At 35.2% G+C, this 26,737-nt stretch overlaps 1 protein-coding gene across 6 annotated transcripts in view; it reads left to right on the forward strand.

Annotated features, from left to right (window-relative positions):
- Positions 1-26,737, forward strand: part of MICU3 (mitochondrial calcium uptake family member 3) — a 49,673-nt gene that overhangs the window by 2,047 nt on the left and 20,889 nt on the right. For 4 of the 6 annotated variants that reach the window (XM_083835030.1, XM_083835027.1, XM_083835031.1 and 1 more), the window contains exons 2-7: positions 8,969-9,122; positions 13,347-13,378; positions 14,230-14,308; positions 17,931-17,978; positions 19,381-19,463; positions 23,160-23,231. In XM_083835030.1, the coding sequence (XP_083691156.1) occupies positions 8,969-9,122; positions 13,347-13,378; positions 14,230-14,308; positions 17,931-17,978; positions 19,381-19,463; positions 23,160-23,231 (468 nt within the window). Of the gene's footprint in view, positions 1-8,968; positions 9,123-13,346; positions 13,379-14,229; positions 14,309-17,930; positions 17,979-19,380; positions 19,464-23,159; positions 23,232-24,537; positions 24,577-26,737 lie in introns of all 6 variants that reach the window. The other 2 variants (XM_083835026.1, XM_083835028.1) reach the window with 1 other exon arrangement.

Below are 26,737 nucleotides of genomic sequence, written 5' to 3' on the forward strand. Positions count from 1 at the left end.
AGTCGAACACCAGGGAGGGAAAAAAAAAAGAAAGAAAAAATAAACATGCTTATTTTTGTGCACCTGTGAGAAAAGAGGTTGTAATTATTTCGGGTTTCAATTGGGTTAACGATAAAATCTGAAGGAGTAAGTTGAAATGTGTCCACTCAGCTTGTGCAGCCAGACTAAATGCACAGACTGATATATTGACTTTGTGTTCCATCTTTTATTTTGAATGAGAGTTCTCACTGATTTCAAGTTGCAGATGTTAGTGGTCAGCGTTCGGGGGACAAAACATCCTTTCAATTCTGTCCCGCCTACCCATCCTCCCAAAATGAGGATCAAATAGGTGTGAAAGTTTTGGTTTGAATGAATGTATTATTGTGCTTTTTCTGTCATTGGCTGTTGCCCTGCAGAAGGGTTCGTGTGGCAACAGAGGAATGCCATCGTTTGATACTGGGTCTAGCTGTTCAGCTACCAAGAGTAGTTTGACCGTGAGCTTGGTCAGTGATCTGTGCACCACTTATGATTGCCCTCGAGTTGTGCCTGCTCTTTCATTACAGGCTTCTAAAATACCTCCGTGAATAAAATACCATGAATGTTATTCATCGTATTGTGCAATGGTAGTGTGTTGCTGATAATCTTCCTTCCAGCAGGATGCCCTTCCCAGATGCTTTTTACTTGGATTTTGGAAGATTTTTTTGGAAGATGCTTTACTTGGATTTTACTTGGTTTGAAGTAAGAGGCAGCTGGTGTCTCTGCTCTTGCTTCCTGGTGCTATAGTGAACTACAGTAGCTGCTAGAAGGAATTGCACTGCATGATTTTTGTCTTATCTCTGGGGCTTCATGTAGCAGATGGAAATGAGTATTCCATCCAAAAAAATGAGTATTTTTGGATGAAGGTTTTCATAGGCTCACAACTTACTTATTAGAACAACCCCTCAAAAGAGAACAGTCCTGACATCGAAGTGCTTACCCCTTGCAAAACCTGAAATCCTGTCCTCAAAACATGGAACTGATGGAGATTCTTAACAAATTTAAACATTCTAGTGTGTGCAACACAAAATCCATCTCTTCCCATGTATTGGTTCCATTCAAAAAAATTGATTCTGAAATATTAATTGGCAATGGAAAAAATAGTTTTTAACGGTTAGTGCACTGTCAACTTGTAAGTGAAGACAGTATCACAATGTATTCAAATATTAAAGTACTTAAATATTAAAAATGGTCAAGAGAATTCAAGATAGATATGGATGAGGCAGTCGTAGCTAGTCCTTAATTCCCACATTTTCTTTACTTCTTGAGGTGGCTTTTTGTGGAAGTGTAATAGGCAGAACAGCCTTGTTTCATCTAGGCAGCTCCAGTAGGTGGCAGAATAGGTTTCTGGTCCCCGTAGATACTGAAAAAGATGTCTCTGTGGTTTTTTTTAAACCTACTTTATTGTGACTTTCCAAGAACGACTTGCAGGCCAACTGTTTCCAGGTAACATTCACATGGCCTGTGAGAGTTGTGCTTGGCCCAGGTAGTATCACTGCAGGTTGTTTTTCTTCAGGTTCTACCACTGAGTGCAAACAATGCTTGGGAGTAGTAGAGGAATATTTAGGAATATGATGGTATCATGCCCACATTGGTAATTAGTTGCTTTGTCCTACTCCTGGTGTCTAGTATTTACTGGTATGGAACCAATCTTAAGAGAGTTTTGGGATTGCAGGCCTAACACTGAAGATTATGTGGATATTGATGGGGGTACTTCCCCATTCCTGGCCAGTTCAGAAATGAGGTGCATCATTTGAGGGTAACTGGAAAAAAAAAAGTCTCCTGGAGAAAGAGAGTGTCAGAATGGGCTGCAGATCTTTCTGTTCTATGGAATGCTTACAGAATGAAACCTGGTGAGACACAGATTTGTGAATTTATGTACAGCCACATAAGAAGTTGCTCTTTGCTAGAAGTCAGATAAATTCTGATACATGTCACCAACGTGGGGCGAATTATGTGGCAAACAGTTTTGCTGTTGAATTTGTTAGCAAAGTCTGCAAAGCCTTCCACTTAATTTCCAGGTCACTTCCACGTAATGTTTCAGAATCAAGTAAAATTCTGCACCCAGACTTGCTGGTATCATGCCTGACGGTTTTGGTAAGGACTGGGAGTAGCTCCTTTGTGGGTCTAGGAGATGCTTATGCAGAATACAAAACTCCTTGAAACAACAGTTATTTTGATATAGATTCTCTGTACTGAAAAACTGAGAATGGTATTGACCCCAAAAGAGCCCTTATCCTGGAGATTTCAAACAACGTTCTGTTCATGAAGTATTTACCTTGTCAGGACAGCTGTGTATCGTGCTTTTTCAGCACAGTATAGCAGTGCTAGAAGAAAATAATGCGGTATCAGAAGATCTGACTTCCAGTTCCTTGCTTCCATATTCCTTACTTCCGGTGTCATTTCTGCAGCTTATTAAATTTTTCTTGGAAATACCGATGATGACATATTTAGCACTCCAAAGAGATCTCTTCTGTAATCGTATTGTCATTGTGTAGAGGTAGTGAACTCCAGGTCCTTATGTTCAGACGTTTTTATGAATAGCTGCTGAGAATCGCTTCCTTCAGAGGTGACTTAGGAATTAAAAGGGAAGTTGAGGAGACACAGACACAGAATATTTACTTATCATGTTTCTTGAAGGCACGTTCCTTTCCAGGAGAAGGAAGCTGCATGCTTTGGATGTTTCTAGAGGGTTTTTTCCTACAACCTCAGCAGTACCATGAAACTCTCTCTTTCTCCTTGTGAAAATACTCAAAAGGTCAAGTTTATTTGTAGCAGCACATTTCTGAGAGGATTACATCATATATTTCCAACTCCGTGAAATGAAGAGTTTAACTCCAAAAAGTAAGGCAAATGCCCCTAGAGAGTAGGCTCTTCTGCCTGCTCAAAGAGGATGCTGCTTGAAGAGATGCATAAAGGATCATTTTCACAAGGATCACTTGTAGTTAACCGTTTTCCATATGCCTTGTGCATTTCATGTAGCAGGTCAATTGCCAAATGTAGGAAAGTGGTTTGTGTGTTGGCTGATAACATCTGATGCTCTTCACTGTGTAACCACCCTGCGAGGGATAGTGCTTGCCAGCCAGCTGTAGCAGAGCCTTGTTGAAGGAATAGGAACATTTTCCTCTCAGCATTACTTCTGTGTTCCTCAGGGTGATAAAAAGGGATACATGCTTGGGATAGACAGATCCAGCATGTTTCAGTCTCGCACACAGCGAACCATATGGACATGTATAGCAGGGTATACATGCAGACTGAGTCTTCTGGAAGAACTGCTAAAGTTCAAGTAATCTGCGTGTCAAACTTATGTAAGACGGACTGTTGGAGAATATGTCAGTGTAATATTTATTTTGGAGGATTTCTGGAATAGCTGTGCTTATAGATAAACATTGTTACCCCAAGAATTTCCTGTAACGGAATTGTATTTGAACAGGGCCCTTTTTACAGCATTTTAAACACATTCCAGCTTCCTATGCTTGTAAATATTTTAATATAATATTGTCCTTACCTCAGAGAAAAGAGATCAACTAACAAAATTGTTGGCTGTGCTACATCTAAGTAGTTGCTAGAAATATAACTTCACTAAGCATCAAAACAATTTTGTCTGTTTTGGGATTTTCCCCACACTGGGTATTTGACGTTTAACCTTTTGGCCACCCAGCATGAAAACAAAATTGTGCTACTTTTATCTACATGGGAGCATATTAAATAAGCCTGAAGTCAAATATAAGTGAAGGAAGTAAGGAGCAGCATTGCTTTGAAAACCTTTTTATTTTAATAATTTGCACAGATTCTCATTGATGGAAGACAGATTACTTTGCAAGCAAAAATTCAAAGAAACTCACTCACTTGAAATAAATTAAAGATTAAACTACTGTAACATAACATATTTTTGACTGCAAGCAAAAGGTACTTTTAGTAGCAAATGTTGGCTTCTTTAACTAAAATAGTCTCACCTTTATGTCAGTTGGGAAAAGCAAAAGAACACTGATTTGACTTGGAACACAACAAACGCGTGTTTTTTATGATACTGTTGGAGCCATTCACTTCATATACGTGTACACACAGTGTGTATGTTTTTTCATGTTTTGTAAAATATTTTGCATTAGTTTAGATATTCGTAGGATCTGAAAGTTGAAGCATCGTTATGGGTTTTGATAATAGATTCTTTTGGATTACTTCTGCTTGTAGGCACCAGTTTTTCTAATTTTCAAATAAAAATCCTGTCTTTGGCATTTAAGCTTGTCTCTATGGGAAAAATAGATCCTTGGCCACAGAATAAAACTTCAGAATTACTGACTTAACGTTCTATGACTAACAACTTGGCAAAGGACGTTTCTTCTCTGTTTTATAAGAGGACGAGTAGCGATTTCATGTTTTATCTTTTGCACCTTACTTCTACTGACCCTGAGCAGTATCATTACCATTTATTGATATTTTCAAATAATTTGAGGTCATAACTACTGCAGTTTTAATTACCTTGATGTCACTGTGTGAGCTTGTGTCCTGTGTTAGGCCATCTTAAGGCAGTGTAGAGTTACTGCATGGATTTCACTATAACCATCCAGGTTAATTCACATTATACCAAATTCAGACATCATATCAGTGAGGTAAGAGAGCCAGTAAGACAAATATGGGACTAGAAATGGAGATGAAACCATGCCTTAAGGCAGTTGGAGTAATACATAGAAATCTTTGGTGAGAGCACTGGACCTTTGGGGCTGTTTGACTTGGCTGTGCTGGCAGACACAGCATGTGAGCTATGAATACAAAATGGGAGTGAGTTTGGGACAGTAATTTTGCTTGATAGACAGCCTAAATTTCCTTCAGTTAAGTTTTTGCTGTGATTTAAGGGAGATAATACAGGGGGGTATCACTCTGAAAGAGATGCTGCATGGAATGCGTTCAGAGCTGACTGACTTAAAAATGCTGAGCGACCTTAACAAAGATGCACTGGAGTTAGAAAGGGGAAGGGCAGAAGGATGAGAGGCACAAACTGTTTACAACTCTTAGTGCTTAGGCTTTTGTGGGAACAGGGAGAAGGTAAGACATGGTTTGTGAGAGCTGCTGAGCCTCAGTCTCCCCCCTTGGCGTCTACTTGATCAGTTGTGAGGTGGCAGGATGGGAATTATGGCCATCACCTGGATTCTTGGTGTCAGCCACTTTTTTCCAGCGAGTTCAGTGAAGTAGATTGCTATACGCGTACAGATAAACAGGAACTAACCTGCTACGCCTAAAATTAAGATAATACTGCTACCGGGAGGTTCGTGACATTCTGCTCGAAGGGAATTACCATGTCCAGTTTTCAAAAGAACCATAACATGATGCGAGATCATTGTAGTTTGTAGGTAGGATTGCCCAGAGGATTAGTAAACAGAAGCATTAAAAAAAATCTCCCCTCTTTTGTTTGTCAAAGAGATGTACTTTCATGAAAGTTTTTTTTTGAAGATTGTTGGTAATTACAGAGAGATTTAGTCTGGATAAGCTCATGAAACTTCAAATAGAAATTGGAACCGTACCGAATGCTATTCACTCCCTCACTAACAGTACCTTTCCTGAGGTATTCAGTATCTACTCTCTGTGTCTCGTTCCTGCGTCCATCGGATTTGATACTAGTGCTGTTACAACAAGATTGCCTAACCTGGGCGAAAATATCAAATAAATCAATTGAGAGCAAATCACGGTGTCACAGAAAATTCTCATACTTGCCTCACTGCATTATAATCTGCTAAAGTTGGGGAGAATATATTGAGGAGACATTGTAATTACAGGTTGAGAATTCCTTAAGTGAATGCCTGTAAAGATATGGGGTTGAGGTAACATTTTAGGATGTCTTGACTTTTTAATTAGCATATTAAGTAGTTCCTAACAATTACAGATTCAATGCAAGTAAGTTTCATGAATTAATAAGCAGTAATAGAAGAAGAAAAGCTTTCAACAGGAAATCAGGAAAAAAATAATATTATTCCCATAGATGGTTTTACTTGGCAGTTTACTAATGCTTGTGCCTAGAATCTTCTGCAGCCAAACCCTGCCTAGACACTTGGACGCTTGATAGGTGAGTCCAGTGATCTGACACTCGTAAGTTAAGCCCTGTATACATTTGTTTGAGTTCATGTTAAATCAGTAGCATAAACAGCTTGTTCTGATTCTTTCAGGTGAAACCACAAAGTTCATAATAAAGTGGTATTTTTATTCCTTAGACTAAAATTATGCTTAAACCTGTAATTTCCCCACCGTGCTAACCTGAAGTAGGTACAGGTTTCTGCTGGAAGAGGTGAAACTTTCTTTTCCGTAAGCTGCAAATTCCTGCGGCCTAGGTTTTGGAACAAATACTGTGCTTTGGGGATAGATCCAGGATTTTATCTGGCTAAGAAATAACACCACAAAAACAAAAAATTTTCAGATCAGTGCTCTTATCCAGTTTGACACTTAGCAAATAGAGCATTTAAGTGCCAGACTAAGGGCGTGCAGGGTATTGAGAGGTATGGCTCTTAGTGGTGGCCAGCAGTATTTATATTGGATTACACTGACTTTTAGCCAGAGTGTAAAATACTGGCACTGATATTTAGCCAAAGGGGAAATGTGGACTGGTGAAAGTGAAGTGGAAACTAAGATTTTGGAGACCGGAGTACTGGCATGAATTAAGTCTAAGCATGTCTTAAAAATTCCATGTTTACAATATGTTGTTTTATATTAGTGTAGGGTACTTAAGGTAATGTTAAGATATGCCTGAGAATTTTGCAAATGCTTTTTTAAGTGTCTTGAGGGAAATCCTAAGCAGCAGTACCTGAGATGGTATGAGTTTCTTGAGAACAAAGAAACTCAACATGCTCTCCAAATCTTAACAGTCAAGGTGAGATGATATTTCTTGAATGATATATTACCTACAGATTCTTCTGATTATGCATGATTGATTACAATTGATTACACATACTGTGCATGTAATATGGCCTTGAAGCAGTTTCTTTCCTGAAAGTTGACTTTGCAGAGGTACTGCTATATTACTCATGCTTACAACCTGTGTTTATTCGAAAGCATGCTTGTAACGGTGATAAAATAACATATGTATCAAAAAAAAAAAGATAGATTATTAAACTTCAAATACAAAGATAATCAGTTATGTCACTACAAGCTCTACCAAAACAATTGTGTTGTGTAAATCCCACATGAAGGCATAGCTTGAATGCCACTGGACTGTAGAAGGATCACTAAGACTATATTCTAACAGCAGTAACACATAAATATTTTGGCTTGAATATGGATATGTCAGAAGAGAATTCATCTTTTTTTTTTTTTTTTCCCCTCCAGGGAGACCTTAGAGGCTTTGCAGTACCTAAAGGGCAGCCTTCAAGAAAGCTGGGGAGGGACTCCTTGTCAGGGGGTGTAGTGATAGGGCAGGGGGTAACAGCTTTAAACTAGAAGGGATTTGGATTCAATATAAGGAAGAAATTCTTTACTCAGAGGGTGGTGAGGCACTGACACAGGTTGCCCAGAGAAGCTGTGGATTCCCCATCCCTGGAAGTACTCAAGCCCAGGTTGGATGGGGGTTTGGGCAACGTGATGTAGTGGGAGGTGTCCCTGCTCATGACAGGGGGTTGGAACTGGATGGTCTTTAAGGTCCCTTCCAAACCAATCCTGTGATTATATGAGTGTGTCATTCTAAAAAGAGTTTGTAGGTCTGGTTGTTAGAATATTTTTTATTGGTCACATTTAACTGAGTAATCATTTGAAAAAGATAAAACATGGAAGACTGATTCTCAGTCAGAAGTATAGAATATTTGTATATAGAGCAGTCTACTAAAAATTAAATGAATGTATAAGCAATTCTATTACAATTAATTTCTGTGACAGTTTTTTGCCATTGAAACTAAATTTGATTCCCTTTTCCTTCTCCCCCTGTAGACACAATAATTTCAGAGGGACTAGAGACAGTCCAGGAAGAGAACTATGTGCTCAGTAGTCTTTTTTTTCCTTCTAGAAGGCAGGTTAAAATGTCCTAGGTAAAATATCCAAGTACTAAGACTCCTATATATGAAATGGATTTAGGTATATCCTTTCTTTTCCTTTTATGAAGCAGTCTGGATTTTATCTTTTTCATCTCTGAAAACACGTTCAAGAAACATGCAGTTTCTTCAAGTTATTGATTCCACGGAGGAGTTTGCCTGGCTTTGAGGTTAAAAAAAAAAAAAAAAGTTTTCAGTTAGTAGTAGTATATCTTCTGTTTTAAGCTTTGACAGTATAAAATAAAGATATAACAATTTAGAATATTTACAGCTTTGTATTACTAAGTTTAAAAATAGTGGGATGATGAACATAACAGAATTGGCCAATATCTATAAACCTCTCATGGGTTGTATGAACTCCATGCCATATAATACTTCTGTAGCTCTGGAGGAGTAATTCTGTTCTTATTCTGTTCCCTGAGTATGATAGCTTTGATTGCAGTAGATACTTGAAATAGCAATAATCATAGAAGGTTTGTGTTGTGTAAATGGTGTTATAGAGGTGTTTTGCCTATTACTATCAACAGCTGCATACTACATGAAAAAGCAATTAAAAAAAAAGTTTTCAATTTTCTTCTGGAAATGTCAGACAACTGAAATAATTTTAACAGAGTCATTTAAAGTCTGACTGCTCCAGTTACACTGACTTCTTTGAGTTAAAATTGTCCTCCTTTCTCTGACTCATGAGCCTAACTTCTCCTCCCCCCCCTCGAGCTTGAGTAGTGTCAACAATTTCAGTGCACGAAGATTTATTGTTAAAATTGTAGAAGACTGAAAATGATAGCAGTGAAATCCTGATTTCAACTCTTACTGTACAAAAATATTTGGTTGGATTTGACTTTATGAATTATCACCTTTACATTTCCAGTTTCTATATAGTGAATGGCAGTGGCAATTGTAAAACAATACTTTTTGTACGTTAAAATTATTTCCTTCTGTCTTCCAAGGTTACAGAAAGCAGATCAGACCTTGAAGATTTGCACCCTTATGCGACACCTCGGGAGCAACGGTTTCGTAGGTTTGCCAGTTTAGAATTTGAAGGACAGCTGTATATGACTCCATATGACTTCATTCAGGCTGTCACAAATGATGAACCCAAATGTAAGCAGGATTTTTATATTGCTAAAATTACTTGGGAAATGATGGTGGTTTATGTTATTTTTCCTTTTAGTTTTGATTGCTACTGTTGTTTCTGATTGTGGTGAAAAGATGCTGAACTTTCCAGAATTTTATTTTTAATGGTATCCAAATGCATGCAGACGGCATCCTGATTTCTACTAGATTGTAAACATCTGTATACTTTTTTTTTTTGATTCCCTCAGAAAACGTTAGATAAACATTCTTACCTTAGACGTCACACACAGCTTAATGGGCATGAAACACAAATTCATGTTTACCTTTTGCATTGACACAGTTACAGTTCTGATTTCTTTCCAAGCAGACCAGTATTGCTATAAAACTCTTACCTCCTTCTCTGTGTACTTTCTGTGTAAATAGGCAGGCAAGAATCCAGTATTCTAAATAATTTAGGATAGCATTGGTTTGCAATTTTTGCAATCTTAAATTGTCATCTGGTATCATTTTTGTTGGGGAGGGGGGTTGTTTTTTGTTGTTTGGTTGGTTTTGCTCTACAGAGATTCTATAACCATGTCATGGTTTTCTAAAGAACATACTTTGAGCAGGAGTTTCAGTCCTTCCAGGAATCTACTTTCTAGCACTGCGTGTTAATTAAGTTGATGAAAAATAAACTAACAACTTCATTTCACTTTTTCTAAAATTTTTGCTTTAAATATCAAAGAGTGACCAAACAGTAAGTGAATTGCTGCTCCAATATGACTTCGTGGCCCTCATGTTTGCAGGGCATTGGTAGCAGCACACAACTGAGAAATGAAAGCATCTCTGCTCAGATGTGACATGTATAATACCTTACCGTAGACTTCAGGAAGAAAGATCTATACCACAAAGCTAATATAGCGAGCAGTCAAAAGCAGGTAAAACAGTCAAGGAGAGTTTAAAGGTCTCTGCAGTTTTTTCCCCATTGTTAGGTTAACTGTAGTGAAACAAAGAGGAAAGAAACCAGCCATGGCACATCCATGATCAAAACTTCCATAGCATTTGAATAAAGATGTAATCTCGTAACAGTGAAGACAGAAGATAGAGCTTAGGTAGTGAAAACTTGCAAAACTTTGAAGCACTTAGCAGGAAGCAAATCTTCATTCCCTTTTTTGCTCTCCATTTGAAACAGAGAAAGCAGATTCCTTATCACAAAAAAATTAATATAATTACGCATGAGCACGTTGGATCTACTTTCTTTACCCGGATCTCCAGGTCATCCTTTTTTTTTTTTTTGTCACTGTGAAAGTGGGTTTCAGCAGCTTTTCCATTGGCAGTGCATCCCATAGCATAGTCATGTATATCTATGGAGTATTTGTGTCATTTACTGGCCATCAGTTAAATAATCCACGTTGTTTTAAATTCATTTTACGATGTTTTGACTAGTCTGTCTACATTACATATGTGGTACACCTGTAAGACTTTTCCATGTTAATTAAATTTAGGTTTCTTCCTCCTTCACTGCAAGTATTCAGATGTTTAAAAAATAAAAGTATTAAGCTTACAAGGATATTCTGTTCATCTCATGTCAAAAGAGAAGAGATCAGGAACTCAAACAATGCAGAACCCTTCTGAGTTGAGTGTAAAAAACCTTGCTTGTATCAAAATCCTTCCCATGTATCCAGTTGATACTCAGTTGATCTCAGAGACTGAAGGCAAAACTAACCTGCATGCCTTTAAGTTTTATACGCTAGTTTTATAGATTACATGACTAAGATAATTATTTGAAGGGATGGTGTAGGAGGCTGCAACTAAGTAGAAGTGGATGACTTCATTATGGTGGAAGTCATCTATGATATTTAGGCAGAACTGGGCTGACTTCTTGGACAGAAGGCTGACAAATAGGAAGTAATAAATGAAGTAAATGACATGTACTTATTACCATTTCCAGCTTCTGATCTTTGAATGTTTAGTTGTTATCTTTATACTGCTTTGTCAGTTTGCACATCTTAATTATCTGTCTTCTTATGCTCTCCTAAAGGAAGTAAGTTTAAATAAAGTATTTTTCTGAATAAAATAATACCTGCTAGAAATATTTTGTAATTTTGGATCATTTTAGTTTTGTTTGAAACTATAAATAGCAGGGTCCGTGCAGGCCAACATACCACAGTGTCTATATTTTGCATAAAAGAACATATGCTTAATTTTTTTTTATGGATGAAGACTATAAAGGCCTTGAATATTGTCAGAAAGCAAAACCACCCTTTGAAGAGTAATAATAGTAGCTCTTTGTGTCTGCTTTATAGAAAAGCTAATGATACTAGACCTGAATGAGATTTTTGATGGAGTGAATGCGTCTATTGTGATTGATTTACTTTGGAAATCTTGTAAACCCTACAAAAGTCAAGAGGGTGTTCACTTCCTTTTTTTGATTAAACACTAACTAATATGGTAAGAGTATATTTTTCTTTTATAAAATGTAACTTTTGACTCCAGGCAGCTGGAGTCAAATATGAAATAAATGGTATAATTAACTTTCTCCTGCTGCCTTTAAGGTGAAGGCTTTCATTTGGGAAAATATATCTTAATAGTTATGCTTGATACGTTTTTACCATCTGAATATGTGTTTATATGTTCAGAAAGTCAATTAAAAGAAGAGGAAATACTTTGTTTTGCTAAAAAGCTCTTAAAAACTTCAGCTTAATACTGAGCTGTAAGAAGTATGTATATAGACAGAAAACTTCACTTGCTTGTCTAGAAGGATAAATCTATATCTAACATGAGAAATTATCTGACTGGAAAGCTAGATATAATTATTCCCCATTTTTTGTGGTAGGCATAAACATACAGCAATTTATGTGGTAAAGGAGGTTGTTTTAGCATTTTGAGACAAAGCTTTAATTGACATTAAATAATTAAACTGAAAAGTATATGAAAAAGTTGACTCACATAACGATGTTGCGTGATGTAACCCCACCATATTTGCAGTGGGATTTGCAGACACTCTTAGTGCTATTGCTGAGGCGTAGAACTAAAATATCAGTCAGTGTCATAGCACGAACCAGTGAGAGACCACAGTGAGTAGCTTTTGTGTCCTGGTTGTTACTTAATGAAGCATGGACACCACCATGAGAAAGGGTTTTCTAGTACCAGAGGGTGTTTTGCTCTATAAAAATTAGCCTTTACTAACCAAGAAGATAAGTATTTGACCACATAATCAATTTCTTGTACCCTTGCAAATTCTGATATTTGCAGTACTTTATCTTAATACTGAATGTGTGCAAAGGTTTGTCTTGAGAGGGTGGTGATGAACATCAAGTTCTGAATTCTTAGGTGGTTGTAGACAACTGTTGTCAAATGCCAGTATCATCTGCTCCTGAATTCTTTCATTTTAAGGCTTCAGGAAGAAAGCATCTGTTCAGTCTTATTCATTATGAGTTTTCAGGTTTAATGAGCAATTTCAGTTCTGAACTCTTCAGCTTTTGTTAAAATTGCTTACAAAAAATTAGCTCAACAGAGGCTCTAAAAGGGGGCATGAATCTAATCACAGAATCATCTAGGTTGGAAGAGACCTCCAAGATCACCTAGTCCAACCTCTGACCTAACACTAACAAGTCCTCCACTAAACCGTATCACTAAGCTGTACATCTAAATGTCTTTTAAAGACCTCCAGGGATGCTGACTCAACCACCTCCCTGGGCAGTCCATTCCAATGCCTAATGACCCTTTCAGTAAAGAAGTTCTTCCTAAGTAAAGAAGTTCTTAGGAATGGCTGAAAGGAGTCCTAGCTTCTGATGTTGTTTCAAGGATTTTCTATGTATTTGCTTTCAAATATATGGCTAGTGAACTGAAGCAGGGGCCAGAATCTAGGTTTCCTTTACAGTCGAAATTCTAATACTGCTGCTGCTAAATGATGGTTCAGACTATTCATTGATACTGTAAGTTAACACAAATGCTCACTATTTCCAGTTTAATACTTTAATGATGTGTTTAGGAGATAGAATATATTTTCTCATGCTAAAGTGGAGTTTGATTAAAAATTGTAAGTCTGAATTGAAAGTTAGGAGTCTAGGTATGTGTTTATCTTATTATTAGAAAAAATAGTTTAAGAGAATTTTTTTGAACCAGGCTGAGGACTTATCTCATTAATAAAGTAGGGAAAATACTTTTTGTTTGGCTAGAAAATAGGGATTGTGGATGTAGTATAATTTTAATGACACCATATTGACATAACTAAATTTGGTATATTCATAACTTTGTTTTCTGTTGCAGGTGCTAAAAAGTGGCGATCCCTTTCAAAGCAGGTGGGTAATAGTTCCTGGGCTGGAATAATTCCTATAACCATATGTTTTGCTACAACTGCCTTTTTTCATGATGTAAACTTGTAGTTGCAGAAGAAAGCTTTTCATCCTTATAAAAAAAAATGCATAAATTTTAATTTCTTCTTTTTTGTCACTTCAGACTGATTTGAATACAGAATCTCAAACATACTTGAGCAGCTGTGCCTGTTACGTTGCATTTACTGACTTTCTCGAACCTCTGTCAGTTCCTTCCTCAGCCTGTATCTGAGTTTCTTTAGTGGCTAAGTGTAACAGCTGCCTGAAATACTCATGCCACTCTACCTTTTGTGATGTTGAAGTACCTCTCACATTTTAGTTTTTTTATATTTGTACAACTGCAAGAAGGCTGTTTCAGTGTCCGTGTATTGAGAGCAAAGTACATTTGTATTCATGGGTGAAGTTTGCTTTAGTTTAGGTTGAGTATTTTAAAAGAACAATTTCCTAGAGCTTGTATCAAAACCTCACTGAAATCCAGGGGGGACTCATCCTTGGCTTCAGTGAACATGTGCAATGGTGAGTAATTTCAGCAACAATATGTTATATGTAACTCTCCAATTCTGCAAGCACTTAGTATTCATGCAGATTATTTCTTGGATGAGCAATTCTTGTATTAATCATGTATGCAAAATTTATGTATTTGTTTGAGTAATTACAAAGTCATTGTGATAAACTGAAGTTAAATTAAGTGGTAGATTTGCATGGAGTTCCTTTCTTGTCTTTCATGTTGATTTCCTAGCATTTACTCATAATCAGAGAACATCTTCATTTAAATATCTAAATATATTCTTCAGTATTTTTCAAATCTTATTTTTTAGGAATTGAATCAGATCCTTATGGAGACGCCACCAGTTTGGAAAGGATCATCCAAACTTTTCCGTAATCTTAATGAGAAAGGTGAGGGATAAGAACTCATTTTCCTGAACCAAATTGTCATATGTATTAATTTATTGTGGCTGAAGTAATGTCGTACTTAAATCTTTCAGAAAATGTAATCAAGTTTAAAAAAAAAAAAAATTTGTTGCTTTCTACATTTTAAAGAATACAGAAGTTCCCTTTAGTCTCTGCAGTGTTTTAATTGTGACATCTTCCAGCTAATATTCTTAAGTGAACTGGTAATTTAGTATATGTTAAACTGATGTTTCACTGTTTCACGTTCAGTTTCTTCCAATGAAAACTCATTTGTAGAACTGTTGTCAGTTCGGACAACAGAACTTATATGGAATGTTCTAAAAAAGATGCAAAATGTCTTTACTTTTTTTTAATTGGTACAGTGATGTGATTATGTAGACAGTGATGGTCCCTGATATAATTGAATAAATGTTTTCTTCACAACAGAAAGAGTTTCAGAAATTCTGTTTTATCCCTTTAAAGCGAGCAGACCAAGCTATTTTTGAGCCTTTACAACTTTATTGGTAAAGGAAGAGCCACGGTCCAGGTCTTTTTTTTTTTTTTTTTCCCTCTTTAATATTCTGTATCACTTAAAAAAAAAAAATGAAAAAAAGAATCTGCTAGCTTGTGTACCAAAATGCAAAAGCTACTTATGGTAAATAACCCCCATATTCTTTTGCTTATTTTCAGAATAGTAAAGGACTGATGGAACTTTAAAAATATTTCTAAAAGCAGCCACAAGTAGTTGCTATAAAATAAAGACACTTTTTGGATCTTTAAAATAATCATGCTAACAAAAAAACTCAAATCAAATGTGTGCACTTATTTGATGAGTCTAATTCAACTACAGCTTAAATTTATTAAACAAGTAAGTAAACCACTATTTTTAGAGGAGGGTCCCAAGCTCAAATCTCTAGCGTGTTCTAGAGATTTGAATCTCTTGAATCTTGAATTGTAAACTGCACTTAGATTTTTTTGCCCTGAGTCTGCAGTCAGTACTTCAGGGAGAAGCAGAAACTGGCACATTTTTGCATTGTATTTCCTTGCTCTTGGCTGACAGTTGTATAGTCAGAACATCTGACTATTCACCTTCAGAATCTGTTAAATCAGTACGTTATCAGTTTATAAAAATGTATTTAGATATTGCTTACTAAGTCTGTAATAAGATGTCTCCAAAACAGACAGTCTTGATTCAACAATATTTTACTCCAGTCTTCTGTTAGTGAAATTCTACAGAATCTAATAGAAGTTAAGAGGACTCAAAACTGGTGTAATAAACTGGTAACACTGGTAATAAACTTCAGCACTTTCATAGCTTTTCGGTACACTTTACAAAACAAGTGAGTTCTGCTATCACGTTTTGTAGATAATATAAGAATAGATGATGGGAAAGGGAATAGAAATGAATGGGAATAGAATTCAAGTCTCCTTCATTCTCATTTAGTATATGATATGAACACTTCAAGATTATTTTACTCATATTCTTTAAAACATGCACATTTTAGTATGAAGCAAGTACCAAAGTCAGTATATTTTGCCATAGATAAACTACACAGGTTTATGCCAGCCAGCTTTAGGTCTTAGTTTTTTGTGTTTTACCCTCAAGTGACCTCCACCTCTTCTTTCTGATCTTGGTATAAGCTTTTCTTTCAATTCAGTTGAAAGTACAGAGCCTCTCTCCCATAACACTCAGAGCAATCAACCAGAACTATCTGTCTACAGCTACAATATACCAGCACAAACAAAAGGAGAGAATGCTTTCAAGGCCTTTTATATTGCTGTCTTCATACCTGTGGTGGACTGTTTGACAATTGCACTTCCTTCCTCCGTTCTACAACAAAGAAGGTGTCATCAAACAAACAAAAATTCATTTTTTACATTTATTGACGGGCTATTAAAGAATGTTTTACATCACCGAATGAGAACCTTTGAGGTATCTGATTTCTTGATAGCTGCTTGTCCAAACAGACTCAAGTAGGCATTTGTCAAAGAACTTCTGCAAGGTGCTGTGTAAATTCAAGCCACACATTGATTCACATCTTTGTGTTACTGGAGAATGCAGCTGAAGAAGTACCTAAGTTGATTTTTACAACTGTTCTTAAAAGCAGGGAATCTTCACCTCAAAGCTGGAAAAATGACAAAGTCTTCATGAATATTATTTCAGGACAGAACTAATATGGAACTTTTTGTGCTATAAGTATTAATTGAAAATGTTGAAGTTTCTTAGTTTGGCAGCACTGGAAGTGCTGATGTTAAATCTGTTCAATAATTGTGAAATCTATATGGATAATATAGTGTTTAAGTTTGAATTATATAGGTGTTTCAGTGAAAAAAGTTCAGATGACTATTTACATAGTTCATTATATCTTCTAAAGTCTAACTCAACTGAATATATTTAAGCATCTGAAGGTGTGACTGGGTTTTTTAAAATTGCTTACGAACTTCACTTGGACTGAAATAAAGGAGACAGTAACTTTTGAAAGTCGCAGCAGTTAGACATCTCTGCTATCAGGCATCTAATACTTTTTTGTTCTTGTTTTGTTAAGCTTTTGAAATAGTCTAATATTGTGGACTGACTTAAGATTTTGGGTTTTATAAAACAGAATCAATTGGTTAGAAATCAGGAACGAGTTTTGGTAGCTCAGCCTTGAAGACTGTTAGAGCTAAAGGCTTTTGGTAGAGTTGCAGGTTACTGTTGCCAGTTCTTAGTGCACTGCAGGATGTTCTTTTTCACTTGCACTATATGCATTCTGCAAGGTTATCTTTTTACCCAAGAGATGAAGAAGTAGAAGTACAGCTTAGGGTACCAGACATACCGTTTGGATATTGACTTCAGCACTAACTTTAATTTTGCCTTTTTTATTTCTGAAGAGGAAAGGAAATGCCGTTTCATACTGTGATTGCCTTTTGATATCTAACAAAAGATGAAAAGCTTGGATGTATTCCTTACGGGTATTTTGGATGTGGAAGATGACAGTACAGGTTCCATTAATAGGCTTTGAAAATATTTAACAAACTCTACACGTTCATTTAATAAGAGTTTTAATATAAAATTCAGGTGATTATTATGAAAGTGTGCATATAAAGACAACTCGAAAGCCCAAACTACTTTCATAAGTAATGCAAGGCCAAGTTTTCAGTTAATATAGGACATGCACTTAGAAAGCATATATTAAAGTCAAGAACTGTTTTCAAACAGTATGCATCAGGAGGAAGCACTAATAAAGTTCTCAGAGTAAATGTTCTCCTGTTAAAAGAGTGTTGTCATGTATTATTGGTGAGATTTTCAGAGAGCTAAATAGCTTCTAAAAATCTAACCAGCTTCTGTTTAATGAGCTATTCTCCACTGTCTAGTTTGCCTTATTTAATGTATCTATCTCCTAAAATACTCTACAGAAAAAAAATAAAAATAAAAATAAAAATAAACAAAAACAAACCACCATAGATCCATATTTTAGTCAAATGAATCAATGACTAGCTTGAATATGGTCACATGCAAACAAATGGGAATACACATGCATATGTATGAAAATGTTCTGTCTTGTACATAGATTTAATATGTTCAAGTTTAAGATTTGAATCCAAAGTAAAACTAATTTTTCATATTTTTTTCTGTTTTTGTTTTCAGGTGTGATATCTTACACAGAATATTTATTTCTCTTATGTATTTTAACAAGTAAGTATTTGGGGGAAAGAAAAAAAATGCTTCCTTTCAAATTCTTAAGTTTCAAATGTATTGCTACACATTGGGATGTTTTTTGTCCTCTCCTGCATATCCCAATATCGAAAAAAAAATGTATCAAGCATCTTTATATTCATTTGAACCTGTCTTGTCCTACAGAATCCTGTGTTATGTTTTAAGTGATTTATTCTCTAGAAACATCTTTTACTGGGTATTAAGAAAGCTGAGGCACTTCAGCTAAAACCCAGTAAAGATCTTAAACTTGCTTTGTTCTTTGAAATTTGTATACAGTTTCTAATTGAATGTACTGAATTCAGTAGTCATAAAGGACATTGAATATAGGGAGAAGAATATATGTCATATACATTATTACTGTTTTGTTTTACCTCTTAGTGCGTAAAAGACAGCATCAGTGGAATAGTGATATCAGTAACATGTTTCATTTTCTGTCAAACTGAAGTAAATATTTATGTAAGAAAACACTAACAAAATTGAATACTTATTCTTCTACCACCTGTGAAAACAAAGTAGAAGAACTTATAGCTAGAGTAAACTAAGCCTGATGCTGACTGATATTTTAAGATCTGCTTTTTGGGAAGGATCAAAGTGTTTTGTCTTTCCTTTGTATACAATTAAAACATTTATATTGGATTCATTAGATTTTTATTCAGATATGATTTGGATACTTTCTGTGAAACAGACAGAGCGGGAACTTTAGCCCAAACCTGTACAATCCTTAAGTGCTATATCAGTGGATATCCTTCCATCATCTCTTTATCTGGACTGACCTCTGGCCATAATTCATCCATATTGCAAGGCAGTGAATTATCACCGTAATGTTGCCCAAAGACTTCACTTACAGTTGCCTTCAAAGTCAACGTGTTTCTGAACTAATGTAAAACTCTAACCTGATCTCAAATTTCAATGACTGTAAGCACGTAAACAAGAAAATTCTGCCTCTTTCAACATGTCATTCATTTTGACCAGGAGTTGCATCCTGTACTTTTTTTTTCAAAGCTTTTTAAAGTGTTTTCATAAACTTATTTTCTACAATTTTATTAAATAAAATGGACTCTAATTATGAACTAACACTCTTTTAACTGCTGAACCAACCTCTAACGAAATGTATTTTTCTTGAATATTTCATGTTCTGTTTCTACTGTATATTTCCCTAATCTATGCATTTGTGAGCATACCTTATGTTTTCATAATACAGACAATACTGTTATATTGATGTTCTGATTTGCATTTACTATGTTCACAAATATACTAATCTAAATTAGCTAAGGATATGGCTTTTATAAAAGACATAATTTCTTAATAATAAGAAAATAATTTCTTAGAATTTTGTTTTTTTTCTGAGCAAATGAAGAAATGATTGGGTTTTTTTTGGCAGAGCCGCATGCAGGTTTTAGAATTGCTTTCAACATGTTTGATACTGATGGCAATGAGATGGTGGACAAAAAGGAATTCTTAGTGGTACGTATATTTTCAGTCCTTCAATGTTCTTATGTAATCTTGAAATTCACTTTCTGTCCAGATTGAGACTTAAGATGATGTCAGCAATCATGAGAACATGAGGCATTCTCCACTGACTGGAGTGGTTTATTTACCTTATTTAATGTAAACAGTAAATGTAATGTAAATAGTAGTTTCTTATTACAGTGCATATGTATATTGTATGTAATGGTTTTTGAAGCTTAATTCCAGTTTTTATTCTGGATCTTTATAATTGCTACTACATTCACAGATAATTAAGACTGTTGAAGTAATATTGCTATATCAGTGATCAGTAGAATTATTTAATTAAAAACACAATTAAAAACAAAGGCACCCTAACTTCCCGTGTTCTGTTTCTGAATTATTTCCAACTCAAGCTATAAGGCTCAATCCAAATAACCTATGCTAACCTAAAGAAAATGGAAACTTCACAGAAACTATCCTCAACACACTGCACTTCCTTCAGTTCTCTTTTTCAAGGAGGTGATGCACAGCCAGTGAGTGAGATCTGAAGAGGACTTGTTTTCTGTTGGCCTAGCTCCATCAGAACAGGTCTCTTTTGTTTTGGAAGCTGCTGCCACATGCATATTTTGGCATGCTAAACATTTTTTCTATTATAATATTAAATGTACATTTCCTTCCATTTGCTGATTCCAAAAACCATCTCCTCCAGGAAAAAAAAAGCTCCAAACATTGAAGTAATTTGCTGGGAGATGGGAAGGTTGTCTTTCATGACTATCCAGACCAGCTAGTGGAATAGACTGTTAAAATAATGAAAGAAGGTCATGCATTACAAGAGCTAGGATGGGAGAGAAAATTGTAGCAGGAAGCATTGCCTTTCAGAAACTTATGGTAAAAATAGGATCACATACATACATAAAGGAGGGAAAAAAGTGCAACACTTAGGGATGGATATTACATCTTTCTTTATAAGCGTGCTTTTATAGTCCTCTTCACATCTTGCTTTTTATTTCTTCTCTGTCATGGTCACCGATAGCCGTTAAAAATTCCTCTTTACTCTTTTCCTATTACCGGACTTAGTGGATAGAAGAAATTAGACTTTTCAAACATTAGATACACTATATACACATATAGATACACATATAGATGATCCTAACTCTGCTGGATTAGTATCAGTAACCCTTCAAAAAAATTAGGTCAAAACCCATACATCAGAATGTTAGATCTGAAGTAAGAAAAACTAAAATACGTAGGAAGGTAGATAAATGGTGTCTGTGTAAATAAAAGTAAATATGAGAATAAAAGTTTATTCAGTGATACCAGAGTTATTCTCTGATAGACACAGCTGCAGACTATGTATCTGACATCCGTACTCACTTTGCATGGGTGTGGATCATCTCCTCTGTGCTTGGAAGCAGGAAACTAAACGTAGACGTTTGAACTACATCCAACGTTTGCAAAATACTTCTTCATTGATTATGGAGAGCTAATTGGAAGTAAAGTTAATACTTTTCAGATTTACAAAAAACCCTCTTTCTAGAGAATGGTGTAGGGATCGCGTGTTACGATTCTCAAAGAAAAAGAGTACATGTAGTAAAGAGTTGCAAAATACTTAGTTTTTCTGATAACAGCTTTGGTGGTTTTGTAAACTAATTCATCATGTGTTTGTGCTTTTCCCTCTGGTTATATCATAAGGGTGAGGTCAGAGAACAGAAGGATTGTGTTCCCTTGTTACAGGAGATCTCGGTTTTGCTCCTTTCAGCAATCTCATTATCCTGTTCCGAACAATGTTCCTATGAAAGTACTCCCAGATCCTCTCACATTCACTTTTCTACTCACTGGTATCCTATAGCACTCTTTCTGAACAAAAGATCCATTTCCAGAAGTTTAGCAAGCGCTTTAATGGTGAATGCAACAGAATCCTACCCTCTTTGCTTCAGTGGAAGGGGAAATACATCCAAAGATGCACTGCCTTTTTTCCCCTAGATTTTTTTCTTTTTTAGGGGGAGGTATGTGTGTGTTCAATTACTGCCACTCTTCTCTCTTACTTGATGGCTTGTCACTTCGGTTTTCACAAAGCATTTTCTTTCTACTTCTATCTCTTCATTTACCTTTCTCCTTTCCACAGTTGTGGGTTGCAAGCTGTTTAATACTCTAGGCCATCAAGCTAAATGTCCTCTCATCACTCTTTCCTTGTCAGCATAGGTTACAGTAGTTTGTGCCTGTGAATTTACAAAAATATTTGAAAAGATATAACTAGATCTGTAAATTAATCCTGTACTTAAAAGTAGGTACAGTGACACACAATACTCTGGTCTGTATTTGCTCTATAGACAGTTCCAGAAGACAGTAGTTCATTTTGGAAATTCATAAAATGTTATTTACAAAGGCATTTGCTGTTTGATCTCTAACACTGCATTCATTTATTTTATTGCTATCATACCACAGCAGCAGAGTTTGCTGATCCCATTGTCTTTCATTCTCTGAAATATGTTATTCTGATTAAATTTGGAAGATTTTCTTGCGAAGTATATCACACACACTTTATCAGTATCGGGTTTTTACCAGGCTTCTGGTAGGTAAAATCCAGTCTTTGAAACCACTGTTTGTATACCATGATGTTTGGTTCTAAAAATACCATATTCTGGATAGGACAAATTTGTCAGCTACAGTGTGTTTTTTTTTTTTTTGGCCCATTTTGAATTAACACATACTACAAGGGGCAGTATAATATTTTCAGATGCGATTTTTGAAAAGCTGAAGTTCACTGGTAGATGGCATCACAGTAACAGCATCGTAATACTGCTCTGTCTGCTGTGAAGAATAATGTCATTTTTCTTTTTCTAATGGTTTGGGAATATTGTAAGTATTGCAATAATAAAATTATTTAAAGTATATTGATACTTACAAAGAAATAGAACTGCAGACCATTTCATAATATGAAGACATTGCAATTTCTAAAAATAAATGTGTAAGAATCTCTGTATGTTTTAAATGTGGTTTTTGAAGTTGTCTCAGAAGTCATGTCTAAAGCTCTTAACATAAAGAAATTTGGGAAGGAGGTGTTTTACAAGACTCAAAAGTATTCTTTGAACATACTTGAAAAAACAAAGGTACTTCATAAATTAGTCTTGAGTAGTAGTTTGTTGCTGCTTAAAGGGAATGTTTCGCCCCCACCAGGTGTTTCCACCCCATGCTTGTGCCAGCAGGAATAAGAACTGATCTAGCTAACTAACATGAAAAAAAACTGATCCAGCTGACTGCATAGCTATACAACTAAACTAAATAGTACCTGACAACAAAGGATGTGCTTAGAGGAGTTGGAAAAGACTGGAAACTCCCACTTGTTGTAAGCCAGTACAGACCTAGGCTGGCTAAAACATAAAGCTAAATAGGATGTTCTGAGTATTGTGCACCCAAACAGAGTTATTAGCTTTATTTTGTGGGAAAACTAATAAAGAAATTTTTCCTTTCTGTGTTATGCTTAAGGTGACAGAAGATTCACGAAGGCATGAATATAAACAAACAAACAAAAAAACACTGTCATTGGAACATTGATATTTTACTGAAGAACTAATGAACTAATATAAACAAAAAACATAATTGGAACTGAAGAACTATGTTTTAATAGTGCATGCACTGTTACGGTGAATTATTGTTATGCATGTGAAATGGCCCAAAAGCAAAATAAGAACAAAATGATTTGTTTTGTAGCTACAAGAGATTTTCAGGAAAAAAAATGAGAAGAGAGAAAGAAAGGGAGATGAAGAAAAACGTGCAATGCTGGTAAGTAAAATTGGAATAGTTGCAGCTGGTAGTCCGTTTATTTTCTTTAATGCAGGTCAAAATTGTACAAGATTGTGTGTGTATGTGTATCGCATTCGCTAATGACTTTCAATTTGTTTTGAAGCAATAAATTTTTATCGTTAAAAGAATATGTATAATTTTAAGTATATACAAAGAAAAACAGTTACTGCAGTTATTGGAAAAAATACTTAAGTGGTTTATAGAAAAGAAAAATTAGTATTTAAATGTTGTATTATATGCCACAACAGTAGCATTGATTCCACTTGGAATCTTTAAGAAAACTGAATAGTAATGAGGCAGTGCCATTCAGTCACTTAAAAGTGAGGCATCTCAGTAGCAAAACCAAACTATACTCCTGCTCTTATAGCTTACAAAAAACGTTAAATGTAGACATACTTGTTATTAATGTAGCAGTTTTAATATAGCTGAAATTTGATAAGCGAACAGATTTTATATATATATATATATTTATTAAATACTGCTTATGACTAGCACAAAACATCTTCAGTTGTTTATATTATATGAATAGATTTTTTTGGAACATTAAATTCTTAATTTAATGTCAAATTTGCATTTATTACATGCATGAGAAAGGTAAGTCAGAAATAGACTAGCGTGGTTTGTCTGGAGGATGGCAGCAGTGCCAGGAATTATTTTACTGGTGGACAGGTAAAAATCAGGTACAAGTGTCTGTCAAGCCCATGGCAGAATAAATGTGTTCTTTTGTGATTTGCACATATTTATGGAAAGAATTCTTCATTATAAGAAACATTTTGACATATCTGTGAAGTTTGTCATGGTGCCCAGTATCCTTTTCAGACCGTTGATTCAGGATCTCAGGTTCTTGTCCCTGAAACTGTATAAAGTTTGAATTCCAAGAATTAATACTTTATATGCTCAGATAAGGTTTAAAAAGGGATCTTCCCACCCAGAGAAGAACTAGCGTTATTAGTTTTTCAAAACTGTAGGTCGATTGTTGAATCTCTCACACACTGTTTATTCTGAACAAGGCAACTTGCACCCAGAAGAAGAGGTTTTCAGAAAAGATTACAAAATGGAACTTTCCTCCTGACATTAATCTCTTCAACTTCGTATTTCTCTAAAGAAAATTTAATGAATGAAAATAAAGCAAACCATTTTCTATTCACTGTCACCTTAAAATAAAACTAAATCTAATGTTATATAAAATAAATCTTAACCTATTCTGTTGTCTTTATTTTTTTTTCCTTCTTTTGTCTTCATTCTGACGTGATACTTGACTTGGCCCGTTTTTGCTGTCTGTCAGCGTCTTCAACTTTATGGATATCATACCTCTACTAACAGTGTATGTACTCTAAATATTTTTCATTTATGCAGTCTTCACCAGCAAGGTGAAATAGTATGCGATAAAAATATTTACTATATTTATATTTTTCATCAAATCAATTACTTCTGCTAATCAGTAAAAATGTGATGGTTGCTTACTTCCATGAAAAGTTGCATGCGCTCATTGCAAGCATTCAGAAACAGACCAGACTACCAGAATGAAAGGTTGTTCTCACTGTTTATATAAAATGAAGGAATTAGTATTTTTTTAGAAGAAGGACAAAATAGATCTTAAAAAATTGTAGAGCCATCTTGTTAATTAACCTAGGTACATTAAGCCTGAGTCTGTCTTGCCTCCTTGTGTATAATGTGATGTAATAGCAAAAGTTATATGAAACCTTCACCTTCGTCATCTGCCCCCTACTATGCTGTCAAAAAAAAAAAAAAAGAGGAAAAAAAAGGAAAAAAAAAGGAGAGCCTTTGTGCTTCACATACAGAACAAACAAGAACTTTTAGTGATGAACTAGAAAAGGATCTTACAGAAAAAAAAAACTTCATTATGTAGGTGACTGTAAACTTACTTTTGATCATTTTAGAAGAGTAAGAGATGAAACTGGCAAGAGAGAAAAAGAATGTTCAGGTTTTTTGAATGTATTCACCAGAATTGTAGTGGCCTTTTCAGTTTTTCCCTTAATGTCCTGGGGAGTAGAAGATACTTGAGACCAAGGAAGTACAGCCCTAAAATGTCTGAGATAGTGCAAAAGTACTGTGTTGGGCCCTTTTCTTCACCTTATCCTTAACAACACTTGTAATTTTCTGAGAAGTGTCAAGGTCTATAAGCCATAAGGTGCATGCCATGCAGCTTTAAGTGGTTTAAATATTTTTGTATTTTCATTTCTGTAGGTTAATTCTTTTAAGTCACGATCTGGTGCATACTGCAATTGTGTGTTAAGACTAGCTCAGCATGTATTGCATGAGTGCTTTTACTAGCCAAATGCAAACTGAAATGTAGTAATTGTCATAAGATGCATGTAAGGAAAATAAAATCTGCGTGCCCTAAAGTACTAATTCTGTTAGCTAAAGTAAGAGAATAAATTCAGTGAGTACTTAAGATAGATATATTACAGAATTGTATGCATAAAAGAATGAGGTGTTCTAACACATGGCCTAGTAAATATCAAAGGGATATAAATAAATGTTAGAGGGAAACTGATGCCATAAGGACCAAATCCTGTACGCGCTGAAGTAAAACAATTTCTTTAAATTTAGAAATTTAGGACTAAACGGAGTTTTGAGAATGTATGAGAATAATGTGAATATGAACAGCATATGGACTGTTACTCTACCATAAGAGAAAGATAAAACCAGATTTTTTCAAAAAGGAAATAAAAGTGTAGTATATATTAAATAAGGCTATAATTCCTAGTAACTTGTCACGTTTCTTTGATGACAATTCACAGAAGGAGCTGAATTGAATTGGATAGAGGAGAAAGTACATAACAGAAGCTCTAGAAGCAGTAGACAAGTTAAAATATTTTAGATTATTTAGTACCTTCCAGCAAGTATTTTGCAATGTTCTGCAGCCAACACCGTATATTAAATATCTTTATGTATTTTTATTGGTTCTCTTTTTATCAAATTACATATTGACTTAGTGCTGAAATATTGCTTTGGTAGTATTAAGAGCATTATTCATAAAAAATGCGAATTACAGATATCATAGATTCATTTATTTATATATGTGAAATACAGCTGAGGCAAATTAATACATGACAGTCCCATGTGCGCTGAGCCTCACTGCACTGATAAGAGCTCTTAGATAATACCTTCACTCATGTAATGGCATCACTGGTGGAAATATTACAAGTGTATTGAAGACCTGTTACCTGAGAAGCTATTGTACTGACGAACATTAAGGGAAAAGAGAAGGTTGGAAATCATATTATATTTCAGCTATCTAAAGAGTTTTGTATATTAGTATTTCTGGTTTTTGTCATAATGTGAAATACACAGACACAGTAACCCTTCAACTTGTTGAAGGTGAACTATTAATACAAACAGTATTCTTCGTGATAATGGTGTGTGTTACACATTGCACAGCATTCCGATCAGTGTAAATTGTCTAATAGAACAATACGTGCTGATACAAAGAAAAAAAAAATCATATTTAGAAGATTAAA

This window comes from Anser anser (assembly GCF_964211835.1).
Source record: "Anser anser genome assembly, chromosome: 4".
NCBI classification, from domain to species: domain Eukaryota; kingdom Metazoa; phylum Chordata; class Aves; order Anseriformes; family Anatidae; genus Anser; species Anser anser.